Source organism: Mustela erminea, chromosome 14 (genome assembly GCF_009829155.1).
Source record: "Mustela erminea isolate mMusErm1 chromosome 14, mMusErm1.Pri, whole genome shotgun sequence".
In the NCBI taxonomy this organism is placed as follows: Eukaryota; Metazoa; Chordata; class Mammalia; order Carnivora; family Mustelidae; genus Mustela; species Mustela erminea.
In genome coordinates this window covers 36,906,142-36,917,418 of record NC_045627.1, presented here as the reverse complement: position 1 = coordinate 36,917,418, position 11,277 = coordinate 36,906,142, and the positions used below count along the sequence as shown (strand labels likewise).

Below are 11,277 nucleotides of genomic sequence, written 5' to 3'. Positions count from 1 at the left end.
AGGGTCCAACTATTATTATCCCCCTTTTTAACTGAGGAAACTGAGGCCCAGAGAGGCCAAAGAAACTTGCCAGGTCACACAGCCAGAGCCCCTGTGGTGAGCTCCTATGCTGTGCCCCCTCTTAGGTCTCAAACACGTGACACTATAGATCAGAAGCAGGGGGATTCCCCTTGCTGGCCCGCTCCTCAACCCCAGTGTCGAATCCCAAAGTCCCCAGGCCCCTGGGTGTGCTCCACACCAAGCCTCACCTGTCAGCCTGGGCTCCCGTGCCCCAGGCACCTCTGCTGGGGGATGAGACGCTGGCCCTCACAGCTTTGCTTCCTGGAGGGCTGTCAGAAGGCCCGGATGAGGAGGTGAGGACAGGATGGGTGCTGGTGGGAGGGGGAGAGCTGAGGGGACCCATGACCACAGCTGGAGGGGCGGGACAGGAAGCAGAAGTGATGTGAACGGTGGCCGGGGTGATGAGCTGTGTGGTGAGCCTGCTGGGGCCTGATAGCACCATTTCAGGAGCGTCTCCTGTGGAGAGAGAATGTCTGTGTAGAGCGTCTGCGCACAGGACTCCAGGTAGGGAGGAAGGCGGGCGTCGAGGAGGCTGTGAACCCCCAGGTGGGGACAGGAAGGCCTGGGAGCGGGGCTGCTCCATCCAGGGAAGAGCCTGATGGAACAGGAAGTGCTGTGACCTGTGAGAATGCTCTGTCACTGACTCACTGGGTGGCCTTATGCCCGCTCTGCGCCTCATCGTCCTCACAGCGAAAGAGGAAACCTTATAGGGCATCGTCTGTAAGGCCCCTTCAGATGCTGACAGGGAAAGCTTTAAGAAAACTGGAAGTGGGCTCCTTGGGAGCTCAGGGAGCCTAATGAGGCCCAGGATAGAGATGGAGCTCTGTGGTTTAATGTTATCAGCTGTGCTGGCCTCCCGAGTAGGAGGACCCACGGGCTTTTCTCCAGAGAGGCTGTGGCCGCTGGCAGATGCTGGAAGGGACAAGCTTCCAAGAAGTCCACTTTGGATAGGGGGAGAGTGTGGACACTCCAGATTCTAAACAGGTCCCTGTTTTGAAACCACCTCAAAATAGGAAAGAAATTTCTAGCCCATGGCTGCCCAACAGTAGGCAACAGGTAGCTCATGGCACTGCTGGAATTCTGCAGAGCATGGCAGAGGATGGCAGAGCAGGTGTGGGCATCGGGAAATCCGGAGATGGGACCTAAGGCCCTCCCCACGCAGGGTGTAAGGGCAGAGGCAAGTGCGAAGCTTCGAGTTTGGAATGAGGGCTGTTCTCCCATGAGGCTCAGAGAGCGGGCCCAATGGGAAGGTGGGGACCATAAGGGCAGTATGCTATTTCTTTCCCAATTCTGTTAAGGGCTTCATGGGAGACAGGCAGACAGACACAGAATGAGAGAGGTGGGGTGGGAAAATCCTGGCTTGTTCTGAGGCCCAAAATTTTAATTCCCTAGAATCCAGGCTTCTCTAGAGTCCCAGACCCCTCCCTAAATTTGCTCTATGCGCACTCTGTGAGCTCTCACCCATAAGAGCTCTATGCAGAGCCCCTTCCCCACCAGTAGCAGCCATGGTCCTGGGTTCAAAGCCATCAGTCTTGATCCCCATTAGGCATTAAATAATGAAATCTTAGGGGCACCTGGTGGCTCAGTCATTAAGCATCTGCCTTCAGCTCAGGTCATGATCCCAAGGTCCTGGGATCGAGCCCTGCACTGGGCTCCTTGCTCAGCGGGAAGCCTGCTTCTCCCTCTCCCACTCCTCCTGCTTGTGTTCCCTCTCTCGCTGTTCTTCTCTCTGTCAAATAAATAAATAAAATCTTTTTAAAAATAAGTAAATAAGTAAAATAAGTAAAAACAAACAAACAAAAACAAATAGTGAAATCCTAGCAAGGGGCTCCTCCTGGCTCTGTGACCCTGGGCGAGTGACTTCCCATCCTTGAGCCCATTTGTACAGGTGGGGGGATGGGCCGGATTTGTAAAGGCCACTGCCGCTCTTTCAGAGACTGACGGCACATCTTATTGCCTCTCTATTCCGTATGCCACAATGGTTCATCCTCTGTACCTTTGCCCACAGCTTCCAGAGCCCAAACGCTCCCGTGCCTCCGCAGCTCCATGGGTGCCTACCTGTTCCTCCCGGGCCTCCTGCTGCTGCTGCTGCCCACGCCCACCCCAGCCCCCTGCCGCACAGGCACCCGCAATGAGTGCCGGCACAACCAAGGGTTCGTGCCTGGCGCAGCACTAGCGGGGGAGGGCGTGGATGTGACAAGCCTCCAGCGCTCGGGCTCCTTCCCTGTGGACGTAGAGAGCTACCTGCGGCCGGACGGCACCTGCACCCTCTGCCAGAACGCCCTGCAGGAGGGCGCCCTCCAGCGTCTGCCCCTGGCACTGACCCACTGGCGTGCCCAGGGCTCAGGCTGCCAGCGCCAAGTGGTCAGGGCCAAGGCCACCTCCACTGAGGGCGTGGCCAGGGAGGCCGCCAGCCACATCCGCAACGACTGGCAGGTGGGACTGGATGTGTCTCCCAAACCCAGCGCCGAGGTACATGTGACCATGGCCGGCTCGCACTCCAAGATGGCCAACTTCGCTGCCCAAAAAACTCACCAGGACCAGTTCAGCTTCAGCACTGACTTGGTAGAGTGTCGCTTCTACAGGTGAGCACCGCGGGTCGGAGTGGAGGAGCTCGGAAAAAGGGCTGGGAAACTTGGCATGGTCAGGAGCGCTGAGATGGCAGGGCGGGGACTTGGAGGCTAAGTCCACCAGGAGCATACACAACACTGGTTCTCACAGTCTGGGTGATACGGTGCCCTCAGGCCTCCTCCCCGGGGCCCCTGAGAAGGAAGAGCCCCAGGAGAGAACAGGTGGAGGAGAAATGAGCAAGACTGTGCTGAGAACCCCAACATGGTGCCATTTCGATCTACTGAGTGCCCAGCCCCCTGTCCTGTGAGCAGGAGACTTCCCATCACTGGGCCTCATTCACACATCCGACCACGATCATGTCCATCATGTAGCAGGCTCTGTGCTGGGAATTAGGGCTAAGGGCTAGACAGCAGCAGCCACAACCCTCTCCTCAGGGACCTGGGTCCCACACCCCAGAAACACATGGTCTCCACCCAAGTCACCCACCCTGACATCCCGACAGTGAGACAGGGCGCTTCCTGCCTTGTGGCCAGAGCTGTCAGGAGCCCAATCTAGGGGACAGACAGACAAGGCCACGGGACTGGGTTCCAAAGCGAGACAGTCACTATCTATACCATATCATCACTTTTATAATTAGAAAATAAAAAGGAGGGGCCCCTGGGTGGCTCAGTCATTAAGTGTCTGCCTTCTGATCGAGCCCTGCATCAGGGTCACAGCTAAGTAGAAAGCCTGCTTCTCCCTCTCCTATTCCCTCTGCTTGTGTTCCCTCTCTCACTGTCTCTCTCTCTGTGTCAAATAAATAAATAAAATCTTTAAAAGAAAGAAAGAGAGAGAGAGGAGGGAAGGAAGAAGGGATGGAGGAAGAAAAGGAAATACTTTGCAAAGGAAAAGCAGAAATTCATCATGGTTAGTTCACCAAGAAGCAAGAGACAGAATGGGTTTCCCCAACAGGTCAGAGCTTTGGGCTTGGAGCCAGGCCACCTGGGTTCAAGTTCTCTATCACTTACATGTGACCTTGGTCAACCCTGAGGGATGGGCTGAATGGGGAAAACCAACCACGGCTGGCCCATCTGATGTTTCTCTCCCCTTTCAGTTTTCACGTGGTACACTCTCCCCCACTCCACCCCAACTTCCAGAAGGCCCTCAGCGACCTGCCCCCCGACTTCAACACCTCTACGGAGGCCGAGTACGTCAGGCTCATCTCCAACTACGGCACCCACTTCATCCGGTCCATGGAGCTGGGCGGCCGGGTCTCGGCCCTCACTGCCCTGCGCACCTGTGAGCTGGCCCTGAACGGGCTCACGGCCAAGGAGGTAGAGGACTGCCTGAACGTAGAGGCCCAGGTCAGCATCAACAGCCAAGCCAGACTTTCCTCAAAATTCAAGGCGTGTGAGGAGAAGAAGAAGCAGCACAAGATGGAGTCCTCCTTCCACCAGTCCTACCGGGAACGCTTTTCCCAGATTGTCGGCGGTCACCACACCGCGATGGGCGACCTGCTGTTTGGGGACGGGGCCAGGCCGGAGCAGTTCTCCGCCTGGATGAACTCCCTGCTGGACAGGCCCGGCCTGGTGGACTACACCTTGGAGCCTCTGCACGTGCTGGTGGAGAGCCGGGACCCGCGGCGGGAGGCGCTGAGGCAGGCCGTGAGCAAGTACGTGATGGACAAGGCCCGGTGGAAGGACTGCGGCAGGCCCTGCCCCCCGGGGAAGCACAAGAGCCCCCACAACCCGTGCCAGTGTGTGTGCCACAGTTCAGCGGTCACCAACCAGGACTGCTGTCCCCGGCAGAGGGGCCTGGCCCACTTGGAGGTGATGAACTTCGAGGCGATGGGCCTGTGGGGAGACTACATCACAGGCACGGACGCCTACCTGAAGGTCTTCTTTGGAGACCAGGAGCTGAGAACCAGCACAGTGTGGAACAGCAACCACCCCAAGTGGGCGGTGCGGCTGGACTTCGGGGACGTGCTCCTGTCCACGGGGGGGCCCCTGAGGGTGCAGGTGTGGGACGAAGACCATGGCTGGGATGACGACCTCCTCGGCACCTGTGACCAGAAAACGCAGTCTGGCTCACACGAGGTGAAGTGCAACCTGAACCACGGCCACCTGAGTTTCTCCTACCACGCCAAGTGCTTGCCTCACCTGGAGGGGGCAACCTGCCTGCAGTACGCCCCCCACGGCCTTCTGGGGGCACCTCCGGGGAACCGGAGTGGGCCAGTGTGGTAAGCGCAGTGGGCCTTGCTCAAGAGGACTAGGGAACCCGGAATGAATGGGGTTCTCACAGAGGCACCCAGGGCCTATCCTCATATCCCCATTAGACAGATGGAAAACTGAGGCTTACTTTTTATTTCTTTTTCCAATGAAGTAGCTGAATTTATAGGCCAGCCCTAGGGCTGCTGTCCAAACTGCTGCAGCTCTCTGATACTCTCGAGCCCTGGAAACAAGCGGCTTTCCTTGCAGCCTTTACCAACACGGGGACTTCTTCACCCCATTGGGTCCAACCCTGCCTGTCCCAGCTGCTCTGCCTGCTCTCTCTTTTTTGCCCAGCTTTGCCCCTCAGCCAAATCAGGGACCATCTGGATCGGCCTTGTGGGTGCCCAGCCTGACAGAGGACTGATACGTGTGCATGGTGACCATCATGGTGGTGGTTGTGGCCAGGGAGAGGGCCGGGACCAAACGCAGCCCTAGAGACCGACATCTATATCAGCAACCCTACCCAGTAGGACCTGCGACTCACCCCGGAGCGGGCCAGGAATCAACAAATTGGCTTTCTACTTTCGTTGGAAACATGGGGACCCAAAATATTTTGCTTCCCTTGTAACTCTTGATTCAAAACCCAGCAGCACCAACGCAGGAACCAAAGGCAACAGACTTTCAGCTCCCAGCCGTGTGGCCACAAGGAATGGTGAGGACTATGGGGAGCTGAAGGGTGCATGATTTACCTAGATGGGGGGGAGCGAGGGCTGCAGCTCTGCCTCTGCCAAGCATTCCCAGGCAGGAGGGCTGGCGGGGCTCGGAATTTCTGGAAGTAGCTAGAAACCCCAAATTAACTTCTCTAATTGTTGGCAAGGCAGTTCACTTTGTAAAAATAAACCTATGTACAAGTCAAAGAGAAGGTGTGCACAGGCCATAATTGATCCACAGACATCTGGGAAGCTGTCATTTCAACAAAACCCATGTGACTGGCTGAAGGGCTCTCCCCTGTCCCCCAGAGTGGGAGGAGGGAAGGCAGTGGCTCCAACAAGGGGGTGTCTGAGGCTTCCTGGCTTTGGGTTCTGTGGTCAAATGAAATGGTCCTTGTTTCGTATGTTTGGGACACAGGCCCATAGGGGCAGGCGGCAAGATCCAAGCAGCCTCCTCCAACTGGCAGGATTGGTGTCGGGTTGCCAAGTCAGAGGGGCTCAGAGTTGCTGGCCTGGATTCCTGACTCCCTTTGAAAGGCCCTGCAAATTAAGGCCTTGGAGGTTTGTGTGGACCCATACTCTCAAAGCCCAGGAGTCATATTACTGACCCCAAATCCCCAAGGTGGGAGGGGGGGACAGGAGGGACTGGCTGGCTCTAAAAGGCCAGTTGAAGCCAATGTTCTTACACCTTTCCCTTCACAGCCACGCGCACAAACACGAGCACAAGAAAATTCTTGAAAGGTCACACTGGCTGCTGCACTAATTGAAAATAAACATGGGTGTGGGCCATACCCCTCTGGGAAAGCAGGCCTGGCTCAGGGGGACACTCTGACCAAAGAGGGGAGCCTTGTTTAAGGGCCCACACGATCAGTGACCTCCAGCAACCGTCTTGTTCCCTGGGCCTTGGCTTCCCCAAAAGGATACTCTTCATTTTTCTCCCTTCTCGGTACTGTTTGGAAGGGGGCCACAAGGCTTTCTAGAAGGTCAGTGCTCCATAAAAGGTACTGAAAGGTCATCTTGCTACCCCACCTGGTGCTCCACCTAGGGAAGCCGGGACCCAGAGGATGTAACTGTGGTTGCAGAAGTTTCTGGCAGAGCCTGAACATGCCGCTCTAAGCCCTAGAGCTGGAGAGACCAACAGGATGCTAGAGAAAAGGGCCCTTGGATGAAAAGGCGTGGGATGGTCAAGGAGGAGGAGGAATGGGCCGAAGCTGCTGGGGGCAGCTCGCCCTCAGCCCTAAGTTGAGAACCAGTGTGACATTTTCCCTTCGACCCCAAACAGACCTTGGAAGGCTGTCAGCCGGAGGCCCCTTGTTTGCTCGGGGAGCTCCCTCCTGGGCAAGATCGCCTCCAGTGGCCCTCCTCGGGTTCCATCTTCACTCTGCTCCAGCCTGGGAGGCTGACCTGTCTGCCCCCCTCTGTCAGGGGGCAGGAGATGGGCAGGAGATGGGGGACAGTTTCAGAGATAGAGCATTTGCTCCCCTCTGGTCTCTCAGTGAGGTGGCCATGTCTAGCTGGGTCACCACTCCTCCCCAGGGGGCCTCGGCCTGTCTCTCACCCCTGCAACTGCCCCCTCTCTCACCCCTTCAGACCCGTGGACGGTAGCAGCTTCGCTGTACTGATCCCGAGTTACTGCGTCCCCCCGTGTTTCTCCATAGCCCTCCACACACCTTTGCACACAGGCCCTTTATAAACAACCCTTCCCAAAACTATTACAATTTGTATACGCCATTGGTTTCTGATATGACCTGGATGTTTGTGTCCCCTCAAAATTCACAGGCTGGAATCGTAAGCCCCAAGGCGATCACCTCAGGAGGGGGTGCTGTGGGAGGGCACGTGAGCGGGATTAGCGCCGTCATGCAAGAGGCCCCAGACAGATCCCAGGCCCCTTCCACCATAGGAGGACCCACAGGAAGGTGCACTCTACAGACAGAAAACAGGCCCCTGAATCCACCGACACCTTGACCTGGGACTTCCTGCCTCCAAAACTGAGAGGAATGTATTTCCTCAGTGTGTAAGCCACCCAGTCTGTGGTATTTTGTTATAACAGCCCCAAAGGAACGATGGGGTCCCATGACAACACCACCTGGGTCCCAGTGGAAAGCAGAGCCACACACCCCCATCCCCCCCCCCCCCAGCAGCTGAAAATGCCCCGACTCTTGCTTCCCCGCCCTTCCCTGAGACTAGGAAAGGACATGTGCCGGGCTCTATCCACAGGAGGCACTTGCCCCCGGTATGGGGTCTGTTCCAGAGCAGAGGTGAATCCAAGTTTCAAGGGCAGGTGATCTACGTGAGAGGCAATCCCAGAAAGCCCATCAGGGGAGAGGACGAGTGAGACAGGGAAGGGACAGTGGCCCGCCATTCAGCAAGTCGCCATGGGGGGGTCCCCAGAGCCAGCAAAGAACACAGTACTGGTACCTCAGTGTGACCCCAGCTCAGCCTGGAGGGAGCTGGGTGCCAGTATGTCCCCTCCTATCGGTCCCTTTTCGATTGATTTGATCCAGACTTGCCTTCTCTTTCTGGCAAATAAAAGCCCTGGCTTGATGACACTGTCCCACCATCTCCCTCCCTACGTCAACATTCTGTCCCCTTTCCCAACCATCCTCCCACCCCCATCTGTCCTTAGAAGCACTGCTCACTTATCCCCAGCAGCCCACCCCCCTTTCCCAGGTGCACGGAGCACAGAATGACTGGGACCATTCACAGCTTCCATCCTTGAACAGATGGTTATAAGCACCTGCTGTACACCAGATGGTAATAAGCACCTGCCCTCTGGCAGCCTCCCCCGGGAATAAGGTGGGGGGGGTGGGCATTCAGGATGGGGGAGTCTCGGCTGCATTGCCTTTCTCTCATCCACTGTCCTAGGTCCAGATGCTCTCCCCTCAGACCTGGGGCCAGCACTGCACAGTTCCTTTTCACGCACCTTCATCTGCCTTCAAACACACTGAGCGATCCCTGGGGTGTGGCCCCGCTGTCCCAGAGGCTGCAGAGGGGGACCTGCTGGAGAACAGGCAGTGTGGGAGCGGGGAGAGCCCTCTGGGGAGCACAGAGGTCCTTGTAGCTTTCGGGGAGTTCTGCATGCTCTCCACAGTGCTCCTGATTCCCCTGCATCTGTCATCCAGGCCGGGCATTTCCGTACCCCAAATCTGTCCCCTTCTGCTCATAACCACAGCCTCCCTGGAACAGCAACATCTCCCAGACATGTCTTCCCGTGGGCTCTTCTTGGATCCCTGGGCACCTGTCTGCTTCTCTGTGCTTCTCCAGCCCACCTTCCCTTGGCCCACTCCGAGCCGGCCTCCACATCACTGCCCGGGGGCCTGAGCTAGGCCTGCTCTGCCTGCCCCCACGGGAAGCCGGGAGAGCCAGGCCCTAGTGTCCATGCCCCACCCATCCCGGACCGCCTTCACCCAATAGCCGAAGGGAGGCGGGTGGTGCATAAACCCTCCAGGTCCCTCCTGTCAGGGGAATAACTCGAACAGACATATTCAACCCTGACACCCAGGGTTCCCCAGCAGGGTGAGGTTTGCGTGCCCATAGGTGTGACTTCCTTGACCACACGTGCTCTCTTGGCTGGCCTCCTTTCTGGTCTCATTCCCTCATGCCCCTACTGGTGTTTTCTGGAATCAACCCCCACAAAAACTACCTGCTTGTGAACCTCTGTCTCAAGCTTTACTTCTGGAGAAATCAGCTAAGACACACAACTGACTATGTCATTGCTTAAAACTCTTACTGGTTTCTTGTGGCTTCTGGGATAATGCTCAGACACCCTAATGTGACCCACATGCTGACCTCGCACTCAGCTCTGCACCTCACCAAACCCTGCCTCACCGAGCTTACTGGCTCCTCTGCTGGTCACAGTCTCTCTTGCTCTTCCCGCATGTCGCCTCCTCTTTCTGCAACTTTTCTCCACCACTCTAAGTCCTCCTCAGCCTTCAGGCCTCAGTTTCTAAGACAGCTTCCTCCAGGAAGCTTTCCCTGGTTTCCCAGTCGAGCTCACAACCCACTGTCAGGCCAAGGGCCACTTCTATCTTAGTCAGAGTGGAATCAGTAGTCCAGTCCCTGGCATAAGTTTGCTTCTTGAAAAATATTGGATGAGGGGCAGCAGGGTGGCTCAGTCGGTTGAGCACCTGCCTTCAGCTCGGGTCATGGTCCCAGGGTCCTGGAATCAAGTCCCATGTCATCCGGCTCCCTGGTCAATGGGGAGTTTGCTTCTCCTTCTCCCTCTGACCCTCCACCTGCTCGTGCTCTATTTCTCTGTCTCTCTCTTTCTCTCAGATAAATAAATAAAATCTTAAAGAAAGAAAGAAAGAACAAAGAAAGAAAAAAAGAAAGAAAGAAAAAGAAAGAAAGAAAGAAAAAGAAAGAAAGATAGATGCTGGATGAGTGATTAGAGGGGTAACGGATAAATGAATGAATGGAACCCACCGAAGACTCTTTCCAGCATGTTCTCCAACTCTCCCACAGGCAGGGGGCTCCTTACCTTGGGATCTGTTCTGTCTGAGATGGGCTCTCACTGCGAGCCATCAGGTGACACAGGAACCGGTCTTCTCAGAGCGTACAGCCCTACCAGCAGATCAGGGCCTCTGTGTATCTAAATCTCTGGTCCTGTCTGCCACTGGGTTGGGCAGAAAGACCACCAGGCTGACTCCAGTGCTGGTGTGTCCCTCACACCTCCCTCTGGGAGAGTACCACAGAGGGAGCGCACAGGGCTGGGTAGAGGGGCTGGCCCGGCCACTGCCTCTCTATCACTGACAATAGAAATGGGAGCCTTTCGTGGATGCGGACGGGGACGGATGGTCCCGACCTCTCACTTATCAATGGCCCAGGCACGAATGAGGCAGTTCCAACTGTGGGACAGCTCTTCCTCTGGGCTCAACAGGTATCCACTTGGCCTAGGAAAGTTGTGACCCCGGGAGGGCAGGCCCGCCCCCTTAACCTGCTCCGGGGATCCCTCCCCAAGCCCCCAACCCTGCTGCCTGATGAGGCCTTTTCCAGCTAAGGCTTCCGTAGCCCAAGCACACACACACACACACACACACACACACACACACACACACACACAGAGGCAGGACCAGACCGAGCAGCTGCCCAACCTCACGCAAGATGGGGTGGGGAATGGGTCTGGCACCACTGAGATTCTCACCAGGTGGTTAGGGTTAGTGTCACCCACAAAGAAGCGATCAACCCCTATCACAGACAGGACCCTTGAGAGCCAAGGACTGCCAGCCAAGCCAGGCCACAAATGAATTGAGCCCGGCCACACATTTGCCCAGACTAGCCAGAGACATATCGTATGAACCTTGATTTTGAGCCAAGATCAAGTCTCAACCTCGGTGAGCTCTCCGTAGTTCACTGCAATCACACAACCCCCTCCCCTGCGGGATCCCATGGTTCCCAGCTACAAAACAGGGACTAGAACCCTGATTTCTGCCCTGCTTTCCAGCTGGGAGGGGCTGGGCCCTGGGCCTCGGTGGGCGTGGCCGGATGGGCCCAACACCTCCAGTGCCCGGGGAGTGCCCCTTGAGCACCAGCAGCACCTCCCCATGCTCGGAAGGAGCCCCACCAGGCTTGCCTTCCTCTTTCTAAAGGCCCAGACACACAGCCTGGCCGGCCAGACTCAACGGCAGCTGCTAGTGTTTTGTGGGTTGTATCGGAATCTGTGTGCCGCGAAGCTCCCACTGCACATCTGGTCTCACAGTGAATCTGCACAACAGCTGGTTCCCAGCTTCCTCTTAAAAGGGCAGTGA

At 56.6% G+C, this 11,277-nt stretch overlaps 1 protein-coding gene across 2 annotated transcripts; it reads left to right on the top strand.

Moving 5' to 3' along the window:
* The first annotated feature begins 432 nt into the window (after positions 1–432).
* PRF1 (perforin 1) lies at positions 433–5,737 on the top strand. Of its 2 annotated transcripts, none has more exons than XM_032313863.1 (3): positions 433–564; positions 2,069–2,645; positions 3,725–5,737. In XM_032313863.1, exons 1-3 carry the CDS (start codon positions 462–464, stop codon positions 4,851–4,853), a joined length of 1,809 nt encoding a protein of 602 aa, XP_032169754.1. In that variant the 5' UTR covers positions 433–461; the 3' UTR covers positions 4,854–5,737. The 2 variants fall into 2 exon arrangements, with proteins under 2 accessions (XP_032169754.1, XP_032169753.1); XM_032313862.1 differs by having other exon boundaries at positions 2,033–2,645.
* Positions 5,738–11,277: the final 5,540 nt, after the last annotated feature.